Here is a 15,235-nt window from a genome sequence, read left to right on the forward strand (position 1 = left end):
ACAAGGTACAGGATCAAATATACCCAAGTGTTGATGCAGGTACAGCCAACTAACGCTAGCATTTCATTAATTTATCGATAATTGGAGTCAAAGTACCAATATAATATTTTTCAAAATAATATTGTGATAAATAACTATTGATCCCCCCCATCACCACAATTTATCCGGAAATTTGACCAGCATTGCTCCGCATAGAGATATGAACATTAGACTTGCTTCCTAATTTGACACACTATATGCTCGCGACACCGTTGAAGCTCTCATGCATTCGATTTCCACGTTCCCCGGGTGATTGACTCAAAAAGGTTACAAAAATGTTGCCAAACACTTGGTAAGTGTTATTTGCTAAAAAACAACAACAACAGATTACTAAGAATCTACCATCCTGTGTTGTCATAGCGAAAAGCCTCACCTCCTTGTAGCTGGCGATCTCCGTCTCGTAGTCCCTGTTGTACTTGCGGATCTTCTGCCGCAGGGTGCTGAGTGCTTTGGCGTTGTTCTTGTTCATCTTCTTCTTCCCTTCTTTGTCCTCCCAAAGCTGTAGGGAAACATTAACCATCATCGTGCTTAGCCATAGTGGTAGGAGTGTGTGTCTTAATAGAAACCGTGTGAACTGTGAATGTTTACCTGATTTAAATAGTCTTCTAGGTCGGACAGAAGACGGATGTAGAAGGGAGGCATCCCTTCCTTGTCCACTATAGTCTTGCTTTTGAGGAATGCTCGACATAGCTGCTCAAACTCCTCCAGACACTTGGACATATCTCGGATCTTCATGGCGTTGCGGATCGTCTTGATCAGGTTAGTTAGCTCCTCGAACCTATGACATAATCCTTATTTTTAATGATTGTTTATTGAGATAGCCTACATTAAATACAACACCAGTTTGATTTTGTTTAATTTGAGGGACATAGGAAAATAGGTGTGTGTGTGTGTGTGTGTCCCAACTAGAGGTCGACTGATTAATCGGAATAGCCGATTAATTAGGGCCGATTTCAAGTTCACCTTTATTTCATCTTTATTTACTAGGAAAGTCAGTTAAGAACACATTCTTAATTTCAATGACGGCCTAGGAACGAGGCAGAACGACAGATTTTTACCTTGTCAGCTCGGGGGATCCAATCTTGCAACCTTACAGTCAACGCTCTAACCACCTGCCTCACGAGGAGCCTGCCTGTTACGCGAATGCAGTAAGTCAAGGTAAGTTGCTAGCTAGCATTAAACTTATCTTATAAAAAACAATCAATCAACGACTGTCGTTGCTCCAATGTGTACTTAACCATAAACATCAATGCCTTTCTTAAAATCAATACACAAGTATATATTTTTAAACCTGCATATTTAGCTAAAAGAAATCCAGGTTAGCAGGCAATATTAACCAGGTGAAATTGTGTCACTTCTCTTGCGTTCATTGCACGCAGAGTCAGGGTATATGCAACAGTTTGGGCCACCTGGCTCTTTGCGAACTAATTTGCCAGAATTTTACGTAATTATGACATAACATTGAAGGTTGTGCAATGTAACAGCAATATTTAGACTTAGGGATGCCAACCGTTAGATAAAATACAGAACGGAATAAACGTTTTGTTTTTAAAGAGGTGATAGTTTCCGGATTTGACCTAAGGCTCGTATTTCTATGTGTCTATTATAGTTAAGTCTATGTTTTGATATTTGATAGAGCAATCTTTCTGAGGGGTGGTAGGCAGCAGCAGGCTCGTAATAGTCAAAGGTATATGGTTTAGAGAGAAATAGTCGACGCGTTATAATTCCTGTAATAACTTGCGGCTGAACTTGAAAGGGGTTCCTTCGTTATTCTACTTCCATAGAGAATGTCTTGATCTACTTCAAATAAGGTCTGTGTTTCGTACAGGCTTCAACCGCCTCGGCATTTTGATACCCGTGTAAATCTCACTAGGATAAGGTCACGTTTGTCAACATATTTTCATAAATCCACTCTACAAAAAAAAAGATTTTCGCTTAAATTTAGCCAATTTTGATCAGTTACCTTGTCCTATGGATATCTACACAGTTATAAAATTGGCAAGGTGGTGTAAGCCTACACGAAACACAGACCTTATTTTAAGTGAATCTAAAAATATCCTATGGAATAAATGAATGACGGAACCGCTTTTCAGATTTTGCTAGAAGGTGTCATGGGAATTATGACTCGCACTTACTTTGGTAGTCAATTCTTACCATGTCCATTATTAAAATAGGATTTCCTGCATATAGAAATTACAGTTTTTGTTTTCAACATTCATCACAGGTAACTTAAACTATTTTTATTCAAACAGTTAAGAGTATTTGTCTCCTAAGCAGACTCTTCAGTATCATTGTCACATCAGAGCTGTGTGTGTGTTTTACAGATGGCAGAGAAAAGCATAGCACCAGTGTGGGACTATTACATGGAATTGGCACCAGGGAAAGAAAGGTGTCTTATTTGTGATAAAGATGTAAGCATGGGGTCAGCAACGGCTAAATAAAAAAATACCACCAACCTGTGGAATCACCTTAAGAACACCCATCCAAATGCCCATATATATTATATTAAAATAAAAGTGTTCATTGTTCATTCAGTATTGTTGCAATTGTCATTATTACAAAATTGTGTGTGTATATATATAAAAAATCATAATCGGTATATATATATACCGATTATGATTTTTTCAACGCCATATCGGTATCGGATTTTTTTGTCCTCCAATAATCTGTATCGGTATTGAAAAAATCATAATCGGTCGACCTCTAGTCCCAACTCTCATTTGTACATAGTTTAAATAGACTCATGACATCTTTTAGGTAGGCTATTTAATGATAAGGAAAATAAAGTCTAGATCCGATTTCCACAAATGTTATTTCGCTACCAAATATGTTTTATTATGATAATTTATATGAACATTCAATTTAATTATACATTCTCTTTTACAAAAAGTGAGTTGATCAATTGATAGCGACAGGGGTTGACACATTGTTTAAGTTTACTTCCCAAGCAAAGTCAAATTTCTTTGACTCCTCGTAGTTCAGCTTCTGAATGTCAGACAAACGAAAGATATTCCCATGTGCATCAGTCTCATATTCCTCTGGTGTTAAACAGCTTGTTTCTAGCCTAAAGCATTGCGGATTTATGCATTGTTTTAGATTAGTATAAAGAACTGAGAATTGCACCCCAAAAAAAGTATTACGCTCCCCCCATAGGTTGGGAACCCCTGGGGCAGATGGCATAGTCCAGGGCAGGCATACCAACACATACTAGACTGCATCAGAGTCAGGGTATGGTAGCCTAGTCCCAGATATATTTATGTTGCACAGCCAACTCCTATGGGTGGTAGCCTGGTCCCAGATCAGTTTATGCCTATGCTGTATTGCCAACTCCTATCATCAGGCATAAAAGCCCCCATAGGAGTTGGCTATACAGCACATGGACAAGGCTAAGGAGATGGTTCTATGGATAATGGAAGTAGAGTAAATGACTGACCTCTTGTCCTTGGCACTACGCACCACTCTCTTGGTGTCTTCCTCATCGTCACGAAGCAGCAATGACCTACGAGGAACAAATGTGCTAAAGTGAGAAAGCTGTGAAAACAGTCAGAGTGACTGAGGTTTCAGAGAGAGAAAGTAGTACTGACTGCTTGGTGAAAGTAGTGCCGGGTACTTTAGGGGTGATCTCATCAGACGACGAGGAATCCTCAGACTCGCTGTCGGACCCGGTGGCAAAGAAACGTGACATTGCTGAAGACTGCCGTCAATCTGTGGGGGTGGAATCATGATATTTTATAATGGGGCTCAAACACATGAGCAAATTGAAAGGAGCAAATTGAAATTACAAATAACATTTTCTCTTAACCAAGTGTTTTCCATAAGCGCTATTTCCATTTCATAAATTAACAAGCCTTCATTTCATTTAAAATATTCAATTCACCAGTCAGAAAAGTCTGCATAACCTTTTCTAGATAGAATGAACCAAATACATCTTCTAGTGATCTATTGATTGGACAGGTGCCTGTCAGTCACAAAGCGAGCAATGACAGGGAAAAGCTGCTGGTTCGTCAGTCTGCCTGTGTTAATTTTGTGCGTTGTGGTTGGCTGCAGTCAAATTTATTTTCACGGAGGAGGGAGAGTATGATGCTTCTTCATTGTTTCCTGTGAGTGAATGTACATATCACGTGTAACGTAAGTGGTAAAGAGGAGTTGAAATCGACATAATTATGGTTTTGTAGCACATTCATTTATTTTCTTTTGCGTGTTTCATAGGCCTATAGCCAGCCATGGAATCGGGGCGCATAGACTATTTACTGTTGGATGACTGACGACGAACAGCTTGCATTTTTGAATTAAAGGTGTTGAACTGACGGAACAAAGTCAATCTATATCCCTTTGTTATTCATAAATCATATAACGTAATTGTGTCCATGGTATCGCATCGGGACAAATAAAACAAAACCTTGTTTGCTAAAATGCTAAAATGAGCAGAGCTGGGCGATAAACTGCCTGAACTGATGCAAGAACAGTAAATAGAACGATAAGTTTATAACAATGTGCAATGTTTTTTCAAATGATCCTTTAAACTACTACTGCTGGTTTGATGGTTGTAGCCATCAATTGTCCCATTAACAATCACCTATATTAGCATATGCATTTAATTTCAAACTACACATTTCTAGTATAGGCTACTTATCGTAATGAACAATATCAGCAAAATGCCTCAAATAAATGATCGGTGTTGATATTTTTCAGTTTATCGTCCCAGCTCAAGTGTAGGCTAGTGACGAGCTGTTCACGATCGAACAGCTCTTTTTGAACTGATATTTTAGGTGAACTGGTCACTAAACCTTGAGTCCTGGTTCATGTGCTCAAGTCCTTGTCCAAGTGCTCAAGTCCTGGTCCAAGTGCTCAAGTCCTGGTCCAAGTGCTCAAGTCCTGGTCCAAGTGCTCAAGTCCTGGTCCAAGTGCTCAAGTCCTGGTCCAAATGATCAAGTCCTGGTCCAAGTGCTCAAGTTTGAAAAACTCTCTTGGCTGCTGGCTCTGCCACTTTCAGACATGCGCAGAGCAGACTTGAACCACAGGGGTTCTCTGTAAAGAGAGTAATCCAAAAGGCACAGACACACCCCTCGACTTTCAATTGGCACCGTTGACCTGTATGTATTCTCTCCTGATTGGCTCTGTGGTGCACAGTCTGACTAAAGTGCCAGCGCTATGAGGAGAGACATCCTCCTTTGTATTTATGGGAACAAATAAACAATATCATAATCACTATTCTTGGACAGTTAGAAGACACAATGCATCAATGCAAAAAATTAAATATGACTAATTACTGTCCATGAGTAATCTCAACCTTGTGGGTCTATGGGTGTTTGGGCAAATAAAGTGCCAACTCAATTCTACCACTGACTAGTCTCTCATGCCTCTGAACGGGGACACAGGGCAATCGTTTTTAATCTAAACCAGCTCTTTCTTACTGGAGTATATTAACCCCTAATTGGGGCTCTTTTCTTGACACATAGTAGCAGTTTACCAGATAAGAAGTCAAGAAGATCAAAAAAGTAGATTGTTGTAAGGGTGTATTACATCCTGTGCTGGCCCCATTGTCCTAACCATTCTGGATTCTGAGTGGTAAAGTCATAGCTGGAAAATGCCTCTATGTATGTGTATACATTTTCCGCCAAGACAGAACTGCCAAAGGGGGTGGAGTTGCAATCTACTGCTGAGACAGCCTGCAGAGTTCTGTCATGCTATCCAGGTCTGTGCCCAAACAGTTTGAGCTTGTACTTTTAAAAATCCACCTTTCCAGAAGTAAGTCTCTCACTGTTGCCGCTTGTAACAGACCCCCCTCAGCCCTCAGCTGCGCCCTGGACACCATAGGTGAATTAATTGCCCCCCGTGTATCTTCAGAGTTTGTACTGTTAGGTGACCTAAACTGGGATATGCAATCTAAACTAGATGCCCTCAATCTCACCCAAATTATCATGGAACCTACCAGGTAATCCTCCAAATCCGTAAACTCGGGTACCTTCATAGATATCATCCTGATCAACACGTCCTCTAAATACACCTCTGCTGTCTTCAACCAGGATCTCAGCGATCACTGCATCATTGCCTGTGTCAGTAATGGGTCCGCGGTCAAACGACCACCACTCACCACAGTCAAACGCTCCCTAAAACACTTCAGCGAGCAGGCCTTTATAATTTACCTGGCCCGGGTATCCTGAAAAGATATTGACCTCATTCCGTCAGTAGAGGATGCCTGGTTATTCTTTAAAAGTGCTTCCCTCACCATCTTAAATAAGCATGACCCATTCAAAAAATGTAGAACCAGGAACAGATATAGATAGCCCTTGGTTCACTCCAGACCTGACTGCCCTTGACCAGCACAAAAACACCCTGTGGCGTTCTGCATTAGCATCGAATAGCCCACGCGACATGCAACTTTTCAGGGAAGTTAGGAACCAATATACACAGGAAGTTTTTTTTGCAAACAGTATTTTGCATCCTGTAGCACAAACTCCAAAAAGTTCTGGGACACTGTAAAGTCCATGGAGAATAAGAGCACCTCCTCCCAGCTTCCCACTGCACTGAGGCTAGGAAACACTGTCACCACCAATAAATCTACAATTATCGAGAATTTCAATAAGCATTTTCCTACGGCTGGCCTTGCTTTCCACCTGGCTACCCCTACCCCGGTCAACAGCTCTGCACCCCCCACAGCAACTTGCTCAAGCTTCCCCATTTCTCCTTCACCCAAATCCAGATAGCTGATGTCCTGAAAGAGCTGCAAAATCTGGACCCCTACAAATCAGATGGGCTAGACAATCTGGACAATCTGGATCTGGACCCTCTTTCTAAAATGATCCGCCGCAATTGTTGCAACCCCTATTACTAGCCTGTTCAACCTCTCTCTCGTATCATCTGAGATCCCCAAAGATTGGAAAGCTGCCGCGGTCATCCCCCTCTTCAAAGGGGGAGATACTCTAGAGATCCTCTCTACCCTGCCCTGCCTTTCTAAGGTCTCCGAAAGCCAATTTAACAAACCGATCACGACCATTTTGAATCCCACCGTACCTTTTCCGCTATGCAATCTGGTTTCCGGGCTGGTCATGGGTGCACCTCAGCCACGCTCAAGGTCCTAAACGATATCATAATCACCATCGACAAAAGACAATGCTGTGCAGCCGTATCCATTGACCTGGTCAAAGCTTTTGACTCTGTCAATCACTGCATTCTTATCGGCAGACTCAACAGCCTTGGTTTCTCAAATGACTGCCTCGCCTGGTTCACCAATTTCTTCTCAGATAGAGTTCAGTGTGTCAAATGGGAGGGCCTGTTGTCCGGACCTCTGGCAGTCTCTATGGGGGTGCCACAGGCTTCAATTCTCGGGCCGACTCTTTTCTCTGAAAACATCAATGATATCGCTCTTGTGGCTGGTGATTCTCTGATCCACCTCTACGCAGACGACACCATTCTGTTTGCTTCTGGCGCTTCTTTGGACAGTGTGTTAACTAACCTCCAGATGAGCTTCAATGCCTACAACACTCCTTCCGTTGCTTCCAACTGCTCTTAAAATGCAAGTAAAACTAAATGCATGCTCTTCAACCGATCGCTGCCCGCATCTGCCCACCCGCCTAGCATCACTACTCTGGATCGTTAGTAGTCTGACTTAGTATAGTAGTCTGACTTAGAACATGTGGACAACGACAAATACCTGGGTGTCTGGTTAGACTGTATCTCTCCTTCCAGACTCATATTAAGCATCTCCAATCCAAAATTAAATCTAGAATCCTTCCTTCTTTGGACACTGTGTTAACTAACCTCCAGACGAGCTTCAATGCCATACAACTCTCCTTCCGTGGCCTCCAACTGCTCTTAAATGCTAGTAAAACTAAATTCATGCTCTCACGCCTACTCGTCTAGCATCACTATTCTGGGCGGTTCTAACTTAGAATATGTGGACCACGACAAATACATAGGTGTCTGGTTGGACTGTAAACTCTCCTTGCAGACTCACATTAAGCATCTCCAATCCAAAAGTAAATCTAGAATTAGCTTCCTATTTTGCAACAAAGTCGGCTTCATTCATGCTGCTAAACACACCCTCGTAAAACTGACTATTCGACCGATCCTTGACTTTGGCAATGTAATTTACAAAATAGCCTCCAACACTCAATTCAGCAATCTGAATGTAGTCTATCACAGTGCCATCCGTTTTGTCACTGAAGCCCCATATACTACCCACCACTGCGACTTGTATGCTCTCGTTGACTGGCCCTCGCTCATATTCGTCGCCAAACCCACTGGGCTCCAGGTCATCTATAAGTCTTTGCTAGGTAAAGCCCCGCCTTATCTCAGCTCACTGGTCACCATAGCAGCACCCACCCTTGGCACACGCTCCAGCAGGTATACATCACTGGTCACCCCCAAAGCCAATTCCTCCTTTGGCCGCCTTTCCTTCCAGTTCTCTGCTGCCAATGACTGGAACGAATTGCAAAAGTCACTGAAGCTGGAGACTCATATCTCCCTCACTATCTTTCAGCATCAGCTATCAGAGCAGCTTACAGATCATTGCATCTGTATGTAGCCCATCTTTAAATAGCCCATCCCCATATTATTATTTGTTTTGCTCCTTTGCACCACAGTATCTCTACTTGCACATTCATCTTCTGCACATCTCACTCCAGTGTTTATTTGCAAAATGTTAATTATTTTTCCACTACGACCTATTTATTGCCTTACCTCCCTAATCTTACTTCATTTGCACACACTGTATATAGGCTTTTGTATTGTTATTGACTGTATGTTTGTTTATTCCATGTGTAACTCTGTGTTGTTTGTGTCACACTGCTATGCTTTATCTTGGCCAGGTCGCAGTTGTAAATGAGAACTTGTTCTAAACTGGCCTACCTGGTTGAATAAAGGTGAGAAAAAAAATACTGTCTGTGGGAATGTCCGTCCTACATGTAGTGTTGGTACATGGAATATTCCTCAACTGCATATATCATAAATTGCTATTGCAAATAGAAGTATTATGATCAACAACTGACATTTTCAGATATTTTGACAAACACACTTTGGTGCTTACAATTCATTCTCTATTGTCATACTGGGCGTACTGATGAAACTGTCACTTAGAATTTTTTTCTTAGTCTACAAACTTTCTACATTTATTCACGTTGTGATAGGGTTGGATATGCTACTTTTATGGTCCTGTAAATGGTTCAGTGCCTATAATTTAGGCTGTGTCTAGAATGGGGCTTAAAGGAAATTACCTCTACTCGTAAATTACTACTTGATTATAGTGATATGGAAAACAGCATATACATTTGGCTTGTGTATTCATTTGCCTATAACCAATCATAATTCCATTATTTTTACATAAAAAAAAGAGTGCTTCAAAATGAGAAGACCCTGCCATGGAAAAGACGACTGGCGGACAAAGTGGAAAGGAGTGGAAATAACTCACGCCATGCAGCAGGACACCTTCAGCTGTGGGGTCTTTGTAATGCAGGTTTGATAGTTATATTTTCAATAATGAATGGTTAGCTGTTGTGTGACAATTAGGTCAAAAACTCTATTTTATTTTTGGCGTAGATGGCCAAGGAAGTTGCACAGAACTTCCCAACATCCCCTCCCAAATTGATATGGAACCATCAAAAACACATGGAGCAACAGCGAAAAGAAAAGGCTGAGGATATACTAAAAAATGTCTGGTATGTAATGATATATAATTCAAAGTAAATGTAAATTATTTATTTTTATGTAGTTGTGTGGGATATGTTCAGTTCATGTCTATGAGTTCAACAAAGCCAACAACTGCTTCATGTGTGCCACTGATAAAGAACCTGGATGTGGCCCAAAGACTGAATGGGTTAGTATGTTTATACGTTTTTGACAACAGTGACGGCATGTAAGACAATTTATGATATAACACAATGGATGGCTAATTCTTCATACTGCATTGATATTTGATATTATTTATAACGTGTTTGTTTTGTTATGATTGAATGTTTTGCATGCTAACGGTGTTGTGCCATGCGCTGTGCCTAGGAATGAAGACAAAAGAGTTGAGTAAAGAACACAAACTGGAAGTGCAGTCTTTGTTGTTGAAAATGTCTGCTATACCCCATCCACAATGAAGAGGCTCTGAAATGTACATCAACCAGGGATAAAGAGAAAGTTAACACTGAAATGTTTTGTACTTAATTGAAGTTGTGTCTGATGACACATACCCAAATCTAACTGCCTGTAGCTCAGGCACAGAAGCAAGGATATGCATATTCTTAGTATCATTTGAAAGGAAACAATATGAATTTTGTAGAAATGTGAATTGAATGTAGGAGAATATAACAATAGATCTGGTAGAAGAAAATACAAGGAAATAAACAAACGTTTTCTGTTTTTTATTGTCTTTCAAATGACCAAGAACAGCCTAACATACAGATAGAATGCTGGGGATGATTTGAATGAAGAACATAAGATGGCAACAATAGCTGAGCAAAGTTTTAGACAGATAACTTCAAAAATTAGAGAGCTACATGACATTGAGCATGAAGTCACCCAAGTGTCCCACACAAGTGGCCGAATTGGTACAGTGATACATTTTGAAGGAAAGAACTATATACAAAATACATAAATGCTATTCTAACACACACCAACAAAAATATATATAAAAAATAAATAAAATAACAAGGGTAACTATTTACCCATTTTCTATTTACAATATTGTGAAGACCCTCAGTCCTCTACACAATATTGTGCTGCTGGTGCCATGGCTCATAGCAGTCTCTTTCTGGTGTAAAGCAGAGGCTTACTGAACAGGTGGTGCAGGTGATGGGGCATTTCCTGTGACAAAGGGCACAACGACATCTCCTTACTGTGCTCTTTTTGCCCCGAGGCACATTCATGCCTGCAGAGATGAATCTGGGCAGGTGAACACCACTGGTTTGAGCAGAAGGGGCAGAGGTAGAGGGGACAGAAGGTGCTGTAGCTAGCAAGCTCCTGGATGAGCAGCTCCCTGAAGGCTAGCTGTGAAATGGGGGGGGGGCTGTCCACAGCTCTTGGCCATTTCCTTCTGGAGGATGAAGGCATTCACCACAGCAATGTCAATGAAATTATAGAAAAATGTCTTGTACCATTTTGTGGTCTTCTGGAGAACATTGTAGTATCCTATCAATTTATTCTATAATTTGGGTTACATCTGTATATCTAGACTTTGTTTGAGCTTTTTCCTGATTTATTCGCCATAATTTAAATATATAAAATTGCTAAAAATGCTCTTTACTATGTACTGCTATGCGTAACACTCGTGGCTCCGTCAAGTAGGATTTTCAATGGCGAATGAACCCGTTTTACGACAAAGGCTAGTAATATCCGTTGAATATCCAACCTGAAACGGGCTTTACCTCGGTGACCGTGCTCAATAGAACTAATAGGAGCTGGCAGGGTGAAAACGCCCTTTAATAATGCCTGTTTTTTTCGAGGTAACTTAAACTACGGCATGCAGTTGGGACAGATGGTAATATTATGAAACTGAGCTCCACGGCGGATGCAATGAACTAGTTTTTTTTAATAATAAAAAAAGTTACCTTTAATGTGTCCAACCTATTCAGAGCACTCATCTGAGTGTGCCAAAGCGCAAATAACTGATTGCACGTGTCAGTAAACGTCGAAAAACAATAATTGTTGCCAGCAGCACATTTAGTCGCCAACGCCATGGATAACAAACTGCCTTACAATCTCTGCTAGGGTGAGAAATGGTTAGAGTGAGGTTCTCTCGTCTGTGTAGAAGTAGCAATCTAGCCTGTTAGCTTGGGTGCTTGACTGCTGTTGAGGTCAGAACGCTCGCATCAACTTTACTCCTCCGCCAGAACGAAACGCTCTGAAGTTTACGAACGCCCAGAGCGGACTAACACACTGTATAGAATTTACGTACACACTTCAAGTAGCTAAGTTAACTAGCGCTGGCCAGTAACGTTAATGTTGCAATTGATATTTCATGGCACAATAATAACACATAGTAACTAGTTAGCTAGCAATGTAGCAAACACTAGCCCAGTGAACAATATCAGTACCTAACGTTAGCTAGCAATCTACGTATGATTGATACACAAGTCGTATACCCAAAGACACTGAATATCCTGGCCATATTGTGGCTAGAGTAGCTAACTAGTCAACTAACAAGCTCCCCCCAGAGACGAGGAGCATGTTAACTAATTCAGATAAACGAGGTAGCACGTAAAATATCAATTTTTGCCGTATTTTTCGCACTGTGAAATGGATAGCTAGCCAACAAGATAAATAACGGTGAACGCTTCCTTTTCACGGGAAACAATGACAGGTTAGCTAGAGTGCTGCTACCACACTCGGCCCAAACTTTCCCAGCAAATATAAACGCCATTTAAGATCAAATAAATCGTTGCGAGGGACTAACCTACGTCCTTTTGAAAATCGTCCTGTGGTGTGTCTGATCACTTCGGAATGATTTATAATCCAGTTTTGCGATTTAACGGGAAAAATTGACAGCGTTGAAAGTCTCTTCCGGGCACTTGCGTCAAGAAAGGAAGTGAGGAAAGAATTCACAAAACAGCTTCTGTGTTTCGGCGGTTGACATCCAAAGGTGCCTTACCGCCACCTACTGTACTGGAGTGTGGGCCAGAGACGGGGAGGAACGGGTTAAGAGTTAGGCAAAAGGGTTTTAAGGGTTAGGAACGGGTTTGCTAAAAGTTTAGGTTAGGGGAAGGGTTAGCTAACATGCTAATTAGTTGCAAAGTAGCTAAAAAGTATACCGAACAAAGATATAAATGCAACAATTTCAACGATTTTACTGAGTTACAGTTCATATAAGGAAATCAGTCAATTTAAATAAATAAATTAGGCCCTAATCTATGAATTTCACATGACTGGGCAGAGGTGCAGCCATGGTTGGGCCTGGGAGATGCCCAGCCACTGAGGAGCCAGGCCCAGCCAATCAGAATAAGTTTTTCCCCACAGTAGGTTTTTATTACAGATAGAAATACTCCTCAGTTTCATCAACTGTCCGGGTGGCTGGTCTCAGACAATCCTGTAGGTGAAGAAGCCAGATGTGGAGGTCCTGGGCTGGCGTGGTTACACATGGTCGGTCTGCGGTTCTGAGGTTGGAGGTACTGCCAAATTCTCTAAAATGGCGTTGGAGGTGGCTTATGATAGAGAAAGGACCATTCAATTCCCCGACAACAGCTCTGGTGGACATTACTACAGTTAGTATGCCAATTGCACGCTCCCTCAAAACTTGAGACATCTGTGGCATTGTATTGTGTGACAAAACTGCACATTTTAGAATGGCCTTTTATTGTCCCCAGCACAAGAGGCACCTGTGTAATGATCTTGCTGTTTAATCAGCTTTTTGATATGCCACACCTGTCAGGTGGATGGATTATTTTGGCAAAGGAGGAAAGCTCAAAAGAGACATGCCAGCAACAAACGCCGACTCTACACATCCAAGTATATCTGACCAAACTATGAAAGACAAGCATTATAATTTTGAATTCTGTATGGGAGTGTGGAAGAGGTGAAAAAATTATTGTTGTCTATCAACAATGACAAGCCACCCGAGGTAAGACAACTTGGATGGAAAATTACTGAGGATGATAGCAGACAATATAGCCACTCCTATTTGCTACATCTTCAATTTAAGCCAACTAGAAAGTGTGTCCTCAACCCTGGAGAGAAGCAAAAGTAATTGTTACCTAAGAATAGTAAAGCCCCCTTTACTGGCTGAAATAGCTGACCGATCAGACTGTTACCAACATTTAGTAGACTTTTGGAAAAAATGGTACTTGATCAGATACAATGCTATTTAAGGGCCAGCATGTCTGGCCCTTAAATGTACACGGAGAGCTAACATTAATGATATGCATGTCAATCTCTCATGGCTCAAAGTGGAGGAGAGATTGACTTGATCACTACTTGTTTTTGTAAGAAGTGTTGACATGCTGAGGTGTCTGAGGTGTCTGTTTAAACTACTAGCACACAGCTCAGAAACCCATGTGTACCCCACAAGACATGTCACCAGAGGTCTCTTCACAATCCCGAAGTCCAGAACAGACTATGGGAGGCGTACAGTTATACATAGAGCCATGACTACATGGAACTCTATTCCACATCAGGTAACTGATGCAAGCAGTAGAATCAGATAAAAAATAAAAAAAGATAAAAAATACACCTTATGGAACAGATCAAAATAACCCTTATGGTCTCTTCTGTGAAGAGACACACACAGGTACAGACACATTGTATGGTGGTAGTATAACTTTTTGTATTGTAGATATGTAGTGGTGTAATAATGTTATATAATGTACTGTTTTATCTTTTGTTTTATGTGTAATGTAAGTGCCTTAATGTGTTTGGACCCAGTAAGAAGGCAGCAGCTAATGGGGAACCTTAATAAATACATATAGAAACTGTACAGCAGTGTGATCTGCCATGACTCGGGGTTGCCGCGGATCAGCGTGATGCGGTCAGGGTAGCAGACCTGGACAGGGCAAGACAAGTAAGTTTTGTTTATAAATATCCTTGCAAACATGCCAGTTTAAAAAGGAATCAGGATTACTTTCAAGAATTTCCCCATAAAGATTTTATCATGAGGACCTGGACAGGGATTTCAGGGAGAGAAGAAAGGTGAAGGAGACAGTATAGGGAATGAGATGGACAGCCGGTATTGTGATTCAAAAGGACAGTGGGTACGGAGAGAGAAAAAACAGTCAACTGAATCCACAAAGTCACACCAGACACAGATGTAGGCTAAGTATGGGTGATACATAGTGTGCAAATTAATTACACAAAAGCCAATAAGCAACACAGCCATAATTAATACGTTTACTGTACATGAGCTTGATCCGGTAGACAAACAAACTTTCTCTCAAAATTTATCAACCAAGATAAATTGTGTATTGCAGTGGTTACCAAAAATGTTTGGCCTCCTTACCGGAAAATGGCTTCTGGCAAACAGTTGTGGCAAAGCTTTGGAAAATTTGCTGCAAGCTCATATTTTCACATGCAAATTAGTTTTGCGGGGAACTGTTGTAGTAAACTTGCGGCAACTTGTGAACTTCTGGCAAACAATTCTGGGAAACATTCGGTTTGCCGCAAACTCAGTTTGAATATGCAAATTAGATCAGGCTTTTGGTTACTGTGTTAAACATTGAAATGTATCTACATAAACCAAACCAAAACTTTAAAAAAAAAAAAAAATTACTAAATGTAGTAAATATAC

General features: G+C 41.0%; 1 protein-coding gene across 20 annotated transcripts in view; it reads right to left on the reverse strand.

Moving 5' to 3' along the window:
* The window catches only part of LOC110491786 (eukaryotic translation initiation factor 3 subunit C), a 72,247-nt gene extending 59,683 nt beyond the window's left edge, over nucleotides 1-12,564 (reverse strand). For 8 of the 20 annotated variants that reach the window (XR_016487208.1, XM_021565545.3, XM_021565543.3 and 5 more), the window contains exons 1-5: nucleotides 12,416-12,554; nucleotides 3,624-3,744; nucleotides 3,473-3,538; nucleotides 628-817; nucleotides 413-538 (exon numbers count right to left, since the gene is read on the reverse strand). Coding sequence is in view for 10 of the 20 variants with exons in the window: in XM_021565545.3 (XP_021421220.3) it covers nucleotides 413-538; nucleotides 628-817; nucleotides 3,473-3,538; nucleotides 3,624-3,724 (483 nt within the window). In the remaining 10 variants the exon portion in view is untranslated. Of the gene's footprint in view, nucleotides 1-412; nucleotides 539-627; nucleotides 818-1,097; nucleotides 1,172-3,472; nucleotides 3,539-3,623; nucleotides 3,745-12,415 lie in introns of those variants that run through there. The other 12 variants (XM_090202525.1, XM_090202523.1, XM_090202524.1 and 9 more) reach the window with 6 other exon arrangements.
* Between the last annotated feature and the right edge of the window lie 2,671 nt (nucleotides 12,565-15,235).

The sequence above is a fragment of the Oncorhynchus mykiss genome, chromosome 16, assembly GCF_057628025.1.
Source record: "Oncorhynchus mykiss isolate SJ-2025 chromosome 16, ASM5762802v1, whole genome shotgun sequence".
In the NCBI taxonomy this organism is placed as follows: domain Eukaryota; kingdom Metazoa; phylum Chordata; class Actinopteri; order Salmoniformes; family Salmonidae; genus Oncorhynchus; species Oncorhynchus mykiss.